The following is a 17500-nucleotide window of genomic DNA, read 5'->3' as shown; positions in this document are numbered from 1 at the left end:
TCCTGGAGTCGTTGAAGTCACCCTGTCCTACAAGTCCAAGCAGTTCTGTAAAGGTGCTCCTGGGCGGTTTGTCTACACTGGTGAGTTCATGCTTCTGACTTTGGTGGCCAGGTTGGGGGGGGCTCCTTCCAGTGCAGTCTGCACAGGTGGGGTCCCCAGGCAGACAGGCCAAGCCCGCTTGGCCCGAGGGTTGGGTCAGTGGGGTGCAGGGTTTCCACATTCTCGCCTGAGTTGGTGATGCCAAGGACAGGTGCATCCCCCACAGGCCGTGAGCTCAGGGGCCCGTCCCCGCATCTGTGGCCCTCTGCCTTCGGGCCTCGGCATGAGGCGGCCGGCTTGTCAGCAAGTCAGCCCCGGCCTCCCCGGGCAGCTGCCCATGTGCCTGGCCCATGCGCTCGCCGCGTGGCTGCCTACAGTGCCGCCGCTCACTTGCACACGCAGGGACTCAGAGATGACACACCAGCACGTGCCCGAGGCCACACGTGCTGTCATGGATGGGCCGCTGGTGAAGCCAGGTGTCTGTCCGGGCCCTCTGCTGTTTCTAAGAGAGGACCCGTTTTCTGTGAGGGCCTCAAACTTGAGTCACCAAAAAGGGTCACCTCTTAAATGGCATGTTTGTTACCCCAGGGGGTCCTACATGAGGCTCTGCCCACGTGGACACTCAGTTAACACGATCCGTCCCAGGTGGCTGTTGGGAAACACCATTGATAAACTCAAAGCATCTTGGCATTTGGGTCTCCAGTCTGAGCCAGCTGCGAAAGCTCTGGAGAAGCGTCCGTGCGGATGGGCAGGCCCTGCTACACCCCACGTGGGGGATGGGGACGGGTGCTTGTTCTTTCCTGCTGTGGCCTCAATGTGTTTGCGTGGTGAGGGGGCAGGCGGGGCACGTCCGTGCCGGGAGCCTGGGCTGGGGTCCCACGCTGTCACCAGTGACTACGGGAGGCCCTGGAGCGGGTCTGGCCTCCCGCGGGGATGCAGGCCCCTCCGTCCATCAGGCAGGCGGCTGTGGGGCTGCAGCCGCGCCTTCCGCGTGGGAGTCTGAGGAGGGAAGGGGGGTGACTCCCCCACTGCCCCTTGTAGGAAGCGTTGAGTGGGTAGAAAACGGCACAGTGTGAATTCCTCCACACCACTTCCCACAGGCCCGGCGTCAGCTCTGGGGACGGCTGGATGCGGGTCCTCTCGGAAAGCCACGGCTATTGTCCCCAGAGGCAGCCCGACCCGCAGCAGCCTGCCTGCCAGCGACACCTGGGGTCCTCGGCGGGGGCAGTTTCCTCCTCTGTCTTCCCAAAACCCTGTACCCTGCCAAGTGGTCAAGGTGGGGGAGGGGTGCCCATACTGCGCTCTGCTTTCTCCTGTGGGACCAGTACACTCTCCCAGAGCCCAGAACTGTGCAGGAACCAAGGGAAGTCCCTATAGCGATAGAGCTCTGGGTGACCATCCCTGGGTCTGTCCTGCAGTCCGGATGCTCTTGGCTTCCTGGCAAAACCCAGACATTGAGAAGGGCAGCGCTTCTAGTTTGCGAGGCCCCCAGTGTGTCCCATGCATACCGGAGTTCTGAAACGTGGGCATCTAGTGAGCCCCAATACGACTCCAACAAGCGAGCCCTGTGGGACCGGTGCAGTATGGGGCCAGTGTCTGCGAGGAGTGGCCAGAGTCCCATCCTGTGCCCGCTGGGGCCTCCAGCACCTGCTGTGGGCCCAGCCTTGTGTGTGAGCTGTTGTCGTGCCCCTGCACCCTCTCCACACCCCACGCAGTGCTTCCTGTTGGGGGTACGACACCCCCGTGGGCCTCTGGCTAGTGAGCTGCGCCCTGGGAGCCTCTGCTCTGCCCAGTCTGGGCCTGAGGACCTGGACTCTGGGCCTCCTGACCCCACTGCATCCCTCCCACTCCTCGGCCTCCCCCCATGGGTTTTGTGGGAGTCGGGGAGAACTTAGGGATGTATCTGCCCCGGGGGGTGTGTGGTGAGTGGTACCTTTTATGACAGGGTAACGGCCACCGGGGTCCCCAGTCTTTCCAAGGAGGAGACGTTTGCTCTCCGCTCATGAGCCACATGATGTGTGGGCTCCTGTGTCTGCCACAGGACCTAGTGTCCTGGTTGGTTTAGGGCACCACAGTGAGTGTGGCTGAAAGTGGCCAGACGGACAGCCCTGCCTGCGGATGGCCGCGGGGCCGGGCTGAGCTTTGGAAACAAGCGCAGGAGGGACTGAGTGCGGGAGGGCTGGTGTCACGTGAGCAGGGCCTGGCGTTGCCGGGGTCAAGGCTGGCTGGGTGTCGGGGCGGCTCTCTGTGCGGGACACCAGCACCCCGGGGGTTCCCCTCCTTCCCGCTTGGGGTGAGGGTCTGCTGAGCCTGTCAGCCCGAAGCTGGCTTCCGTTTTTGCTGTGGACATCATGGGCACCCCAAGACTGGGCTTCTGGGGACACCGGTCCGGGGGCCCTGCTGCCCAAGGCGTTGGGGATTTCCTCTGTCAAGAGTTCTTCCACAAATGGGCGTTTCAATGAAGCCATTCAGTGAGCTCAGCCTTTCCTAGCGGGAGGCTAATTTATTGCCTCCCCCCACACCCCAATCATTAACGGGAATATACATTTCAAACGCTGTGTAAGGGATATGGGGCCCGTACACTCTCAGGGAGCAGAGGAAAGGTGGGGTCATAACCTGTCTGACCTGGAAGCTTCTGTCTGATTTGCATTGCCCTGAAATTGACGGGGACAATGAAGCAATCACGGGGAATTGCACTGCCCCCGCTGAAAACTGAGCCAGCCCTTCTGGACGTCAGGACCCCGCGCGGGCAGCCCCTTCAGGGAGGGCGCTGTCCCCTGGGCATCTGGCTCCCATCAGCCCCGGAGGCTGCCGGGACACCCTTCCAGGGAACCTTCCCGGGCAAGCGAGGAGGCCAGGCCTGGGATAATGGACCTGTGCGCAGAGGAGGGGCCCTGCCCGCCTGCCAGAGGCAAAAGGCCTAAATGATCTGTTTACAGTGATCTGAGAAACACCAGATTTTTCAGAACCAGACCCGATTAGTCAACCCAGAGTGGGTGCCGGTGCTCTCTGCTGCCCCTGCCCTGGGAAGGGGAGGTCGGCCAAGCCAGTCCATCCAGACCCTTCTGCTGCTGCTTTCAACTACTATAAAGGCACAATTACCTTGGGAGGCAGTGGCAGTTCACTTGATTAGCACGGCGAATTAAAAGAATGAGTCACAAACGACATGTCCGGCTCTTCCATACTAGTCCTTTGTATTCCCAGAGTGCCTCACCCCTGTCGTAAGAAGGTCAAAAATTAGAGAGAGAGAACAATTTTCAAGCGGCTAGCACTTAGGAGCAGAATTAACAATCACTCTGTATGTAATTGCCAGTTAATAGTAAATTGCCTTTTAGACTGTAAAATGCGATATAAACGGGTGGGCACCTAAAATTAAATTAATGAGATATTTGCTGCATTTAAAGTGAATAGTGCAAATTAATAACTGAGTGCAATGCTTGTTTTAATATTTGTCTAAGAGTGTATCATTTGCTTGTTTGATAATAATTAAAATAGCCCTGGCAAGTCATCCTGCTTGAGAGACTCACGGTAAAGGGCAAACCGGACAGGTTCACGTGTACAACTTCACCAGGAGAAACACATCAAACTGTTAAGAGCAATGAAAGAAATTATTTTTTAATTAGAATATAGGCATCGCCGTGTTACTCGATTAAGACAAATTGGAAACTGTGTGCTTCTAATTGGAATTCTGTGAGAATGAGAACAAGTTAGCAGACGCGTTTCCAGGTGGGAGGCGTCCCTGCACCAGTGTGGGCATCACTGTTTCCTCCCAGTGTCCACACGGCAGAAGGCTCTCCTGTCCCGCTGAAGGGCCGGGGCTGGTTGGCGGTGGCTGGCCTTCCAGCATCATTCCGCAGGATCCCGGTGTGCAGCTGGGGTGGCGGGCGCTCCCCGCTGACCTCCTGCACCTGAACGCGTGGCTGGCCTCACCTGAGAGGTCTCTTCTGCATGTTTAAAGAAGTGCTCACGAAGCACCGGGAGTCCACATGTTGCCTGCCGACGGCCAAACCCCTCCTAACCAAGGCATCGGCAGTTGACGTGTGCCGCTGGGGCTCGACTCTGGGCGTCTGCTCCGCATTTCCTTGACAGGGACGTGAAAGCGATGGTTTTCTGCATGAAGACGTGCGTTCAGTTTCCGGCTTGTGACGTCATTACTCAGCCAGTAACGGCTAACAGTCTGTGTTTCTGTGCGTGTGCTTTCTTTTTTAAGTTAGAGGGTACCTTAAGTGGGCGACGTGTCGAAGTAGGGACGGTGCTGTCCTCAGGTGCTGTCCTGGCGCTGGCGGGGCGAGGGGTGTCTCCTCGCCAAGGGCCTCCGGTCACCTCTGGCAGGCTTCCCCCGTTCACCCCGCCTCCCGGCACCTCCTTGAAAGGCACTCACGTCTCTGAAGAGTTTTAAAGGTCTTTGGTGTGCATTCGGAGCTGGTTCGGCCAATGGCAGGGTGACACGCTGCACAGTCAGTAACGCCTTCGACACAGCCAGCACCCCCCGGCCGTCCCCCAGGCCGGTGCTCTGCGCACAGACTCCCTGTACCCGCAGCCCAAGTGCTTTCGAATCGAGCCGCACAGATCGTGCTATTTTTACGGTGCCCTAGTGTTCCTGCTTTCTCTTCCACGTGAGCCCCTGATTACCGGAGCTACAGATTTTTGACCACGTATGTGGGTCTCGTGGAGAGACAAATACTGTAATTATGGGCCCTGCGGTTTGGGGAGGCTTCTGGCCTGTCGAGTGGCCTGCCCTGGCTGGTGGGGTCCTGTGCGTCTTGGCTGGTCCCCATCTGTTCCCCTCCGTGAGCGCCCCGGGTGGGTGTCACGGTTCCTCCTCAGCGGTCGGAGGGGACCCATGGGTGGCGGCGGCCGTGCTGGAACGGCCTTTGGCTTTCTGTGAGGAGCAGCACGTGGGGCTGTGTGTGCAGCTCGGGGCGTGTCCAGACCTGTCCAGAGCTGGAGGGTGGGGACAGCCGCCTCGCCCGACCTCACCCAGCCCACCGGGGCATCCGTCCTTCCTTCAGCTGTTGGTGGGAGACGGCAGACCGTTGCCCATTGCCTGGGACAGGGTGCGCCCCGGGGTCGTTTGCAGGGCTCTCGGAGCCACAGGGGAAGGGAAGTGCCCCCCGGTGTCCTCGGCATGGTACAGCACGACCGGGGTTGCCAGCGGCTCGTGTGCCCGGCACTCCGGGTCGGCACAGGGAGTGTGCACACTGGGCCGCGTGCCCTCCGCGGGAGCGGCGCTGGGAGGGCTCCCGGGGTCAGGGCTGTCCCTTTCTCTCCTGTCTCGAAGGAGGCCGGGAGAATGAGACACACCGCTTGTGCTATTGCACAAGTAGACTATTTGTCCTAATCAGTGACACCCATTTACTAGAATTGCTTAAAATGAACTATACCTCATACAGAAATCGCACACTTAGAGACTTCCATTCATCATCTGAAAATTGAGGGCCAGTAAACTTTTCTGCTTCTCCAGTGGGATCATAGGCATGCATCAAAATGTTAAAAATGATTGGTGAGAGGGAGCTGTCACCCATTTATCAAGGAAAAGAACATTATTTGCTAATTTCCCAACCAGGCTGGTGACAGGGTGCTCCGTCTTTGGACCCACGGTGACCAGCATGGCCTTTTTGTTATTAGTACAAGTCAAGCGCTTTTGGGCAGTTGCTAACAAGACACATTTGTCTGTCATCGGAGGGGTTGTGGTGGTTTTCCGAGTGGCTGTGACCAAAGTCGGCTCCCGGCGCCCCGATTGGCTGCACTTTCCGGGGCCGCGCGAACCCGGGAGGGAAGCCGACTGATAAATCACAAAGTTTCCGTGTCAAGGTGAAGGTATTGACTCTCCAGCACCAAACCCGACAAAATGTCGCAGAGAGGAGACGGCCATTTATCTTCCCCAAAGGACAAAAGGGTCATCCGGGTTTCACTCAGTGATTGTCGAGACGTGGACGGGCGGAGGTGGCAGGCCTGGCCCCCTCCGCACGCCCGGCCCCCTGCACCGGCGGGGTCCCTGGTCCCATTCCCCCGCCTGCCCGGGGGCCCCGGGGAGGGGCCTCATGGGACCCGATGGAACCTTGAGCGGTGGTTTCATTCGAGTCTCTGGACAGCCAGGATGCTGGCCACACTTCTGGAAACAGCTCAGGAAGGGCACCGGGGTGGGGAACACGGGGACCACCACGTAGAAGCACAACAAAGTGACCACAGTCCACCCGAGTGCGGAATAAAGCAGAGATAAGAGGTAAAATAAGATCACACAGGCCACGTTGGCGAAAACCCACGAGTTCAACGGTGAAGACCAAGGGTGGTGTCAGAGCAGACGGGTCAGCGGGAGCCAGACGCGGGGCAGTGCCGACCTTTTCATGCTCAAGAGATGGACTCGGTCATGCGGTGACCCAGGAGGCAGCAGAACACGTGCTACTGTTAATTTGTATTTTCCTTCTGGCTCACCACATTCGGGGCGCCATGGGCTTCCCCTACCTGGCCGGAGCGGCTGGACATCGGGCATGGGGCGGGGGGGTGAGCGGGCTGGAGGCCGGCAGGGAGTGCCGGGCACGGGGACCGGGAGGCTGCCGCAGCTCAGGGCCTCCCTTGGCTTCAGCGGGGGGAAGGTCTACAGACCTGTCCGTACACGCTTGTTCCGCGTGGAGACTCGGATCCCAGAAGCTCAGCCTGAGATAATTTTAAAAAATTATCATCCACATCAGTTGGGCCTTTTAAATTCATGGTAGAAAACCCAAACCGAGCAATTCCTTTTGCAGAATGGGTTTTCCAACAAAGTGGAAAGCTGTTAGTGACGCGGGCTGTTTGCTCTGCCCCTCCCCGCCAAAGCAGAAGTTCGCAGACGCTCCTGCTGAGCCTGTGGAATAACTTGGCTCCACAAGGGGCCCGAGGGCATGCGTGACGGCGCATGTGCTCGAGGAAGGCTCACTCTGGACCGTGTTAAATTTGACATACAGAACCTGCCGTGGAGACCGCCGGCCACTGCAGACCGTGGTGAGCGTTGCTGTTTAAATCTTTGGAGAAAGTTCCTTTCGGGGGCAGCCTGGTGGTGGTGTGGCTCCTCTCTAGGCGGATGGCCCCCTTCCCTGTCCTCGTGAGGCGAGCCTTCCTGACATCTCCCACACACGGAGGTCCGACTGCCTGACCACGTGGGCCCCAGGGGCTGGGCCCTGTCCCCCTCTGAGAGCATCCAGACCCTCGAGAACCCAGGTCAGGGCACCAAGGCCGTTGGATGTGGGGGATTCTGCTGGATTCCTTCTCCAACTTGTCATCCCTCATTCGCCCACGAGGAGGCCCTCGGCTGGATGCCCCTGGGCCCTCCCTGTCGCAGCCCCACGGACAGTGGCTGGTGAGGGGAGGGGCTGGCGGCCTGCAACGTGCAACCCTCCTCCCCATTCTTGTGACTCTGGGCGCCGGCACTGGTGGCAGCCAGAGGCTTGACTACAGAAATCACTCCAGCGCTGGCGCTGGACACCAGCTCGTGCTTTTCCTAACGGACTCGTCCCCAGTCTGGAAACCTCCCAGGGGAGCTTCCAGGCGCCGTGGTGCTGGGCTGGCAGACACGCCTCCAGGCCAAGGGAGCCACTCCAGCACCTCTGTGGGAGCAGGACCTTCGCGACGGGGGTGGCGCCGACGGACACTTCGCCGCGAGCTTGGCGTCGGACCGCTGGGTATTCCCCAGCTACAGCCTGTAAATGGCCGCGTGTGCTCGTCACCAGTGACCATGGAGGTCAATTCAGGGGTGACTCATTTAAACACCACGAAGGCAAGAGACACGTGCGTGAGGTGTGGGCCCGAGCGCCGCGCGGTTCCCTGCCCGCGGGGAGCTCCCGCCGACCTGTCGGCACAGCCTCCGCGACCGTGCCCCAGATCACGTGGGCTTGGTCCGGCGCCGTGGTGGTGAACCCAGCCTGTCGCGCCCGAGCCCTGCACCACCCGTCCCCACGCCCCCCTGCTCTTCACCGGCCGAGAACGCTGCCGCCGCTCGCATCACTCCTGTCCTCAGCCCTCTGCCCTCGGAAGACGGCCCCGCGGGAATGACGAGGAAGGTGAACGTGTCGCCCGGGGCGTGACGTTGAAGCTTCCCGTCAGCGTGACCCGGCCTTGCGCTCGGTGTCCAGAAGCGTCCAGGGGTTCCCGGCGCCCGCCTGCGGCAGGTACTTGCTCCGGCACCGCAGGCGCTAGAGAGGAGGAGGGAAGCAGCTGCTCTGAGAGGTGACTGGGCCGGGCGGCCCTGGGCAGGGGGACCCTCACCTGAGGAAGGAGCTGCGCCTTCTTCCCTGCAGCCTGACTCCGGCTCCGGGCGGCTCTCGGCGAACGCAGCCGCGTGTACGATCCCGGGGACTCCGAGGCTCATGGGCATGAACAGGACGTAGAGAAGTGAACTCCGGAAAGGTGCTGAGTTCTACGAGAGAAGGGACAGCGGAGGGACCGTGGGTCTTTCAGGCAGGAGACCTCCCAGCAGAGATGCTGTGGGGGAGGGGCCAGGCGCCCCCCCCTTCCCTGGGCGCAGGGAGTAGGGGTGAGGTTTTCCGGGCAGAGGGAAGAGCGCAGGCCGAGTGTGAGCTCAGACAGAGCAAATCTGGGGGAGCGTCCGAGCGGCCAGGGCCAGGGTGGCAGGGGGTCCCCGTGAGGCCACAGAGCGCTTCTGATCCCAGTACAGCGTGGCCTCTTGTGCGGACACAGGGCTGTCCTGCATGAGCCCAGACCCAGAATCCCACATTCGAGGACCATGGCTGGGGGAGTCCAGGATTTACGTTCACTTCGGTAAGGTCTTTAAAGACTTTGCCTTAGAACATTCCTGTCCAGGAAAACCAGGATGTAGAGAGTCTGCGTGGAGACTGCAGAGGCGGTGGTGCGGGAAGCCACGTGCGGCTCCGAGTGCGAGGCCGGCCCTCCGCCCCTCGGCGTCCCCGCACCGTCCCCGCGCGGTCCCCACACCGTGGCTGCCGCGCTCGGGCACGGGCCTCTCTCCTTCTTGCAGACGCGGCAGCCCGTGTCCGGCCGGCGCGCTCGGAGAGCAGGAGCAGTTTCCCTCCGTGGGGTGGCCGGCGTGCGTGTTCTAAGTCCGATCAGCAACGCCCGCTTCGTTTAAAATCCAGATGTCTGTGCAGCTGTGGTTCACAGAGTCCCGCCCACTGTCCGGTGCGCGGGCTGTAGCGCACTCACAAGCGTGTGCGCTTGGTTCCGCACTTTCATCTCACCGGGAGGAACCGCGCTTGCCCCAGCGCTCGCTCCCGGCTCCTCCCGCCCTCCCCCTGCACCCGGGGCTCCCAGGCACCCCTTCCACCTCCCGCTGGGCACGACGCCTGTTCCTGGCACCTCATGGGGACCCGCGTCTTTCCCTCCGCGCCCTGTGTCGGAGGCCACGTGCAGGGTCGCCTCAGGGCGTCGTTCCTGTGCGTGACTCAGTACCGTTCCTCTGTTCGGGGAGACCTCAGCGCGCCGACGCTGGGACCTCACCGGCGACGCTGCTGCCGCACGCTTGGGAACGAGTTTTTGAGTGGATGGGTGCAGCGTTCCATTCACTGTGGCTTCTCGGAGTCCAAAGTGGTGTGACCCTTGCGTGCGGGTCTCTCTCTTCAGGAAGCCCCACAGGCCCATGTCTCTGAGCAGCTCCGTGCACTCGTGTGGAGTGGGGCAGGGGCGGGGACACGGGGGACGGCCCCGCCTCCAGGGAGGAGGATGACCCCCGTGGGTGGGCGGGCGCGTGGGCCCTCGGGGTGCCCGGAAGCACGGGGCGGGGTCCTTCGGCCGCAGGTGCCCCTCTGGCCCGGGAGGGGGTGTCCCGCGGCAGCTCATTCTTCAGCTTCCGTCTGCACGGACATTTTACGCTGCTTTAAAGTGTGCAAATCCATTGCCAGGACGGTTCTCCACAGAGTGTTACGTTGCCTCTTTGGATTTTAAGACCCTTTCCTGGAAAAAGCCTCTCTAAGAGGGTTAGCAGCACCAGGACAGTGGAATTTTTCTTTTTTAAGGACAGGAGGACGGGTCGTGGCGAGCCCTCGCGCGCAGGAGGCTTTCACCGCTGGCCTTGCACGCGCACAGGGCGCTCACGTGCATCAGAACAGCCTTGGTGGGGGGAGGAGGGGCTCACAGGACAGCACCCCTTCCCCACCCAGAGCCGCCACCGCGGGGACCCGGCTCCCTGTCCCCAGGGACAGAAAGCCACCCGAGGAGTGAGAGCTGCGGATAGGCCATGGGACCTGGGTTTCCTCAGCCGCGGGCTGGGCTGGGTAGGTGCCGTTCCCACGCGACCACAAAAGCTGGGATCCCGCGCATTCTTTGAGCGATGTAAACAGAAAGGTTTGAGTGCGGTCCAGGAGTTGTCAGCACGGGTGTTATTTTGGGAACAAGGAAGAGGAGCTGTCCCCTTTTCTGCGTTCGGTGCCACATCACAATGCCGCCGTCTGCTGCCAGGCGCCGGTGAATGGAGGCGGGTCCCTGTGCACAGGCCGGCTCGGGCTGTCGGCGTGAATACCAGAACATGTTCCCCGCTCCAATGCGGAGGCGCCTGACTTACAATTAGAAGTCAAGTGTGGCACTTTTCCCATCCTTAGAAGTCTTGTTTCCAGGAAGTACCCTTCAGCTGCTGGGTCGGAGGGGCTGCTGGGGTAGCGGCTGTGCGAGCCGGAGGCTGACCCCGGGCCGGTCGGAGCTGCCCCTGCCGGCGGCGGGGACGCTGGGAAAGCCAGGTCACGCCGGGGAGGGCACCCCGGGGTAGGCTGCTCGGCGCCCATGACGGGTGACCTGGAGTCTTCCCGTTTGCTCCCACCGTGGGGGCCGGGCTGGGGTCGGGGGTGGGTGGCTCTTGGGGCCAGCACCCTTGGTGAGTGAGGCCCGGCTGCCGTGGCCTTTGTGTTTCCCAGGCACGCCACAATGCCTGGCTCACCCTGCCGAGTTCTGTGATTGAAATTCATTGCCAAATTTATTGAGAAATTAATGAGAAAAGCTGCAAAGTATTGACTTTGAGAGGAAAACACAACTCATCTTGAATGAGGAGGAAAATGCAGCAATAATTTAGCCGGTATTGATCTGGCCCTGTCTGTGTATTGATCTTCATTTTACAATATTAATTTGCACCTGCAATCGGCTGCAAAGGGAACCGATTTCATTTCGTAGGCGCGTTAACGTGCGAAGCATTAGGTGTTCTTAAGAAGTGGGGGTATTACACGTCGCGTCGGGAAGGCAGATTTTTTTTTCTATTTTTGCTTGTTACTGAAATAGACTAAAAATTAATTTTTTTGTCGGACAAAATATGAAAGCGAAAACCCATCCGCACCGCGGCCCTCCTCTGCCACACCGGCCGCCGTTCGCCCGCACCGGAGCCGTCGGCCGCCTGAAACTCCAGGCATCCCTCATCATCATCCCGGATCAGTTCAAAGTTCATGAAATTTCTATGAGCATTGATCTCGCCCCATTGATTTTTTTTTGCAGCAGATCTTTGAAATTTTAATTTCCCGAGCATCTGAATTTCTTATAGATGAAATGCGCTTGGAGGAGACAGTTGATGATGAAGTGGAGAACTTAGCGTCATTTTAACGCCTAAAAAAGGGAGAGAAAACAGGCCTTTGCAGACCTGGCGTGACGTTTTGGAGTGAGGGCAGCGTGGGGGCGGGGGCCGGGGGGGGGCGCGAGGTGCTGGGGGGGAGCTAAGTACCCAGTTTCGTCCTCAGCGGCCACACATTTTTAATGCAACTTTTTATACAGTCATTTTTGAAAGAAAAGCTATCTGGAGAAACAGCAGGACAGAGAAACATTCTTCACTGTGCGATCATTTCCTCACAGCAGTGTTTATCACCTGGTCAAGTTCACCTAGTTACTTATCAGTGGGACATTTAATAACCTCAAGGTGATATAATTGCTATTGGCATTTTCCCCCCTTGGATTCAGCTGGTTAATGTGTAAACTACTTGTCAGCAAATAGCACTTTGTCACTGAAATCACTAACACCCTCTAGAGGGATGTCTTTGTATTGAGCAATTTAATTTTACTTTATTTAATTTTTACACATTACAACCTGTGTTCATTCAGGCACACTGAAGGCTTGCAGTCTGTCGGGGCAGGGTCCGGGCATCCTGGTAGTGAAACACACTCGATCTTACTTAACAATCCCTGTTGCCTTCCTCGAAGCGCGCTCTCGTCCCTCAGAAAAGGAACTGCAGATGTTCTTATTATGTAGTTATGCTGCTAATGTGAAAAACTGCCTCATTATGAGGATCTGTTTGTAGCGGGAACATGACTGCACCATGACAAATGCGAGATTGGGAAGTTACAGGAAGATGGTCATTATTGAAATGAAACTGGAACTCATTTAATAGCTCCAACCAGCAGCTGGAATGGAGCTAATGAATGTCTTCCTGTTTTGATTGTCGTGGGCAGGTTTTTCAGGCAGCAGGAACGTCTGTGCTAAACCTAAAACTTGCTCTACCTTTCTGAGCTTGCCGGGCTTCCGCTTAAACCATAGAGAGGCGACGCGGAAGGGGGCGCGTTTCCTACCTGCGAGTATCCCCACCCCGGAGCGCGGAAAGCCCGCTGCTTTTAAAACCAGGAGCGTGGCTGGAAGAGCGCTTAGTCTGGGGCGCATGCTGGGCTGGTCCCCCGGTCTCCCCGGCTGGGCTGGGCAGGAGGTGGCCACCACAGGGGAGCTCTGTGACCCCGAAGCCTCCCTCCCTCCCTCCTGCTACAGCCCAGTCTCTGGGAGCAGGCAGGGTGCCGCCAGCCGAGGGGCAGGTACAGGACCCCTGTGCCCTGGGCAGACAGCCCAGCACACCGCCACCGCGGCCACCACCACCAAGGGGTGGCCTTTGCTCATGGCTGCCGCTCCCTGGAGCCCTCAGAGGCAGCTGTCCCACAGCCAAGCCCTCCCGCCCCGCCGCACATAGTAGCTGCTTAATAAATGTCAGGTAACGGTCTGTCTTGGAGCTGCTCTTTGTAGGAAAACACCACTGGCCCCAAATATCCATGTTCTCCAGGCTGCGGTTTTGCTGGCGTGTGATCAACTCCAAGGCCCTGGGCACGTCCCCTTGCTTAACTGAGCAGTATTATGCCCTCATGGACATGCTGTTTGAGCCTAACGAGATGATCATACACATTTTGGGGGATTAGAGATGAACACAGACCTCAGGGCAGGGCTGGATGGCTCCGTGAAGCCATCACAAGGAACACTGGGCCGTGTAGGTCCCGGGCACGAAAAGCCCGCCGACTTGGACCGGTCGGCGTGGTTCTGATCGCGCCGGGCCAGTCGGTTGGGGTCGTGGCGGCCGCAGATGTGGCCCAGACCCGCTGCCCGCTGCCGCACTCTGCCGCTGTGTGCGCTCTGGCGGTCCCGACCTCAGCTCACATCACAGACGGTTAACGTTTTCTCAGTTGCGCTATGATGGATCCCCCAGTCTGTGGGCATGACTTAAACATTTAGGATGCTCCTTCTGTTAGGACTTTAATGCATGTAAAGTAACAAGATTAACGCTGGTACACTCAGATATATTTAAATACGTATCCGCCCCGCGCTGTAGGCTGCTGCGGCATGGAGGAGTCCCGGGCTGTCTGTGGCCGTGTCGGGCTCCGTGTGTATGGCCCACGCTGGATGCTGGCCTGCGTAGGAGAGCCGGATATCTGGCTTCTACGGGCTGCCTGATTGCTTGCCCCATTTGGCATGGAATGTGATTCCTGGCTGTTCTAGCTTCTGATTCATTCAGGTTTTATTGCTGTGTAATTTTCTTATTCTAAAATAAAAGCTCTCCAACAAAAATTACTATGCATTAGGCCGCGGTAGCCTACTCAAATGGATATTAATACAGTTTATCTCTAAAAGGACGAATAATGTATTTGAAACAGATAAAAGGCCCTCCACTAAATGAGGAATGTTAATATCTTATGGCACGGTTAATAAAGAGATATTTCACAAGGGAGATTTGTTTTATGACTTTTGATACAACAGCCTTATAATCTGACACATCTTAAATGATATAATTTTGCGCACACATCCGTCTCTTTTATACGCAGCGGCCCATCGTAGCGAGATTTGAATTCGGAACAAATAATGGGCACTAATTACTTCCGGGGGGTGGGGAGGCGGCTTATTACGAAACTCACCATCTCCGACGCAGACGCACAGACCCCTGCGCGGTACGTTGGAAGCTTAGAACAGGTTTTGAGGAATGTCTTGTTTTTTTCCCCTTTAGCAGAAAATAACATTTGTTTTTGTTGTGTTTAAGGCAGAGTTTAAATTAATTTAACCCAGTGACACATGTTCAGACACTAAGCAAGCTGCTACATTATTCCTCGGAATAAATTGCTCAGGAACCAAGTACATTAATTTACGGCTCTCCCGATGCTGACAGATGTGAGGGCGGCAGGAGGACCCACAAATATTAACATAAAACAAATTTGCTTTATTCTCCTTCATATTTCTTCCTCATCCCCGACTTGAGCTCACCCAAGGCTCCTTCTCTAATTATCCACGAGGTCAGTAAGCAAAATTGGGAAGAAGCCGGGAGATCAATACAAATTATTCCTGAGCAAACCAGTGCTGACAGTTTGAATTGCAGCATATGTTTACCCAAAATCAGGCAATTTATCTTAATATCAGCAAAGTAATGCAGTGCAGGTGAAAGGTCAGGCAATCTCTCCCCCTCATAATTACCCAGTTCTGAAACAGGAAAGTGGTATTGATTGGCCTGGCTCGGTGCTCTGTGACTGGACGTGCCGGAGCCTTGCCCTGGCTCGGCTGGGCCCTCGCCCGTCCACTCGGCGAGCCGATGGCTGCGGGGTGCACGCGGGGACCTGCGCTTTCTCCTCCACGTGCGGCATTTGCCGGGGACATCCACGCGGCTCCGGGGCCCACCAGGTGCCCCACGCCAGGCTCCGGGGCGACGCGGCTCTCAGAAGGCCCCGTGGAGGGCGGCTCTTCTGAAGCCACCACGGGCTCTCGGAAGCCTCCGCAAACCGTGAGCATGGGCCATTCCTCCTGGCGTCGGAAGACCAGGGCCATTTTTTCTAATTCTTCCCATGTTAAATTCCTCGGGTGTCCCGGAGCCGAGCCCGGCGGCCTGGGTGGGATTTCAGGCTGCCCCTGCGGTGCCCACCCCGCCCCAGCCCTTTGTGGGGCCTGGCCTGGCCTGGGGGGGTGAGAGGGTGGTGGAGATCCGCCAGGGCCACAGCGGCAGGGCCTCTTCCGAGAGCGTCCGGTGGCACGCCCAGCTTGCTCTTGGCGGCGCGAGTTGGGAGCGTCTCGGGCCGCGGGGAGAGGTGAAAGGTCGCCTCGTACTCATACCGCTTCAGAGTCGTCGCGGTCCTAGAAGGAGAATTATCAGTTCAACGGAAACATTGGAAAATGTCTCTCCCAGAATGAGAGTGTATGGTTATTACAAGTCATAAAGCTTCTGAAAGCTTGCATTAAAGGGCCCATCACCTGTCAGGGCCATTTGCATGAAATCAATAGAGGCCGCTCATCTATCTTTTCTGATCACCTTTCCTCAGGCCGATTCATTAAGTCAGACCGTCACGGCGATTAGCTGGGGGAGAGGAGAAACCCGGACACGTCCGAAATGCACAGTGGGCCCCCTTTTTGTTCCCTCATCAAGAAATGTGAGACTTTATCTAAGCCTTTTCGGGCCCAGTCTCTGGGTGAGGCCCATCGGCCCGGCGGCCGTGCTGCACTTTTGCCATGACACCCTTGTCCTGGTCGGGCCAGAGACATGACAAATTGTCCCCCAAGTCAACGCTGACAGCTTCTGATGATTAATGGTTTGATTATGAAGTGGTTTTACACATATAGAATTTACATCACAGAGAGTTAGGAATTTTGCCGTGTCACACACGCCGAGGCATTCTGAAGAGCTTTACTGTTTGCAAAGAAAAAGGAGGGCAGAATCGCAGCCAAAGCCATGTCATGTAAAATCAATACGTCGGATCAATGCTTTATTAACAAGAAAATGTCTTACTTCACATTCCTGTGCGGACCTTTGTCTCCGGGATGTATGATAGAATGTCAGATCGCATTGTGGCCCTCAGCTCACGGGCGTGTTATCCAGCCGCGAGGCTTCCGGCCCTGCCGCGCCTGGGACCCGCCACGGGGGTTGACACGGGCGCGCACGGAGAAGCGGTGACCAGTTGTTTCGGAGAGCGCGTCCAGAGAGCGCCTCTAACCTCGTTCCTCGAAACCGGCACCTTTGTGCTCCCCGCACGCTTGCAGACCCGCTGAGTCGGTGCTGTTAATCATCAAATTACGTGCTGACTAATGAGTGACGGCCCAGATTGGGGACTGCGCAATGAATAGATGGCGGCAGGTCCTATTAGTCTCCGAAAACCCCCTGATTTATGTCGTGCCACGCTCCGTGGCGTGACTCCGCGGAAAACGATATCTACATCAAGAAGTAATGTACTCTAATAAGTATTTTCATCTTAACTCACGTCCCCGGGCCTCCGGGCTCAGTTTTTGTTGGAGTCAGGCAGAGCCATAATAAAGCCCAATGGCTCCTTATAAAGCTTGTTAAACACAGAGTGTGCGGTCGGACGGAGTCCCGGCCGTGATTCATGCACTGTATACAGCGCGCGGGCTGCTGATTTATGGCCGCGCACAGTTCATAGTCAAAATTACAATTTGAGGGATAAAAAGATTAATTACTATTTGTGGCCGGCAATTCCGTGAGGCTGGTGGAATGATAGCGCCCTACATCAGTTTGTAGTCAGCCATTCACAGATTATTAAAGCTTTGCAAGAATAAGTGCTCCTCCTGCCTGGTTTGCGCTCAGGCAATATGCTAGACAGAAAAGGACCACAGGGATAAATCTGAACCTAGCAATAGCCGGACATATGTCATAATTGCCAGTTTCCCATAAATCCCTGGCCAGGGTGGAAAGCACCACATGATGTAGACAGTGATCATGACTGTGGTGATTGCTATATATGGCCCCGAGACTTGCAACTTTCTGCCTGCACGGCCATTCTTGCAATAGATCGAGTAACCCTTTGACTTTCTTCCCGTCTAATTATAGATTAGAAATAATCATTGCTTTTACGTGCAAAAGAGAGGGGGGAAATCCATTCCTTAAGACGGAGCGAGCGTTCGGGGGGTGGGGGGCGTGCTGGCCTCCGAGCGCGTTGGGAAAGGAGAGTCACACATTTATTTGTAAGCGTGCAATAAACGAGTAGTGCATGACATAAAAGTAATTAACCTGACCTACATTTCTGTGTCCTGTTACAGCCCTTAATGAACCAACCATAGATTACGGCTTTCAGAGGTTGCAGAAAGTGATCCCGAGACATCCGGGTGATCCCGAAAGGTTACCCAAGGTTAGTAAAAGAGCAAGTGGCGCCCTGCGCGGGTCCGCCACCGGGCCGGTTCCGGTTTGGGGGCAGCAGGTGCTCTGGGAAGGGGGGCTCCCAGGTGCCCTGGGCCCCGCCCCCACGGCAAGGCCGGCAGCAGGTGTGGGGAGCCGACCCCGGCCCGTGCCCCGGCCCGTGCCCCGGC

The 17500-nt window shown here is 57.5% G+C and overlaps 1 protein-coding gene across 10 annotated transcripts in view; it reads left to right on the top strand.

Moving 5' to 3' along the window:
- The window catches only part of EBF3 (EBF transcription factor 3), a 116958-nt gene that overhangs the window by 87081 nt on the left and 12377 nt on the right, over positions 1-17500 (top strand). For all 10 annotated transcript variants that reach the window (XM_032312998.1, XM_032312994.1, XM_032313001.1 and 7 more), the window contains exons 10-11: positions 1-80; positions 17234-17322. The exon at positions 1-80 is cut by the window's left edge and continues 47 nt beyond it. In XM_032312998.1, coding sequence (XP_032168889.1) covers positions 1-80; positions 17234-17322 — 169 coding nt within the window. The remainder of the gene's footprint in view (positions 81-17233; positions 17323-17500) is intronic.

This window comes from Mustela erminea, chromosome 14 (genome assembly GCF_009829155.1).
Source record: "Mustela erminea isolate mMusErm1 chromosome 14, mMusErm1.Pri, whole genome shotgun sequence".
Lineage (NCBI taxonomy): Eukaryota > Metazoa > Chordata > Mammalia > Carnivora > Mustelidae > Mustela > Mustela erminea.
Note: the sequence above shows the minus strand (reverse complement) of the source record. Positions and strands in the feature narration are given on the sequence as shown.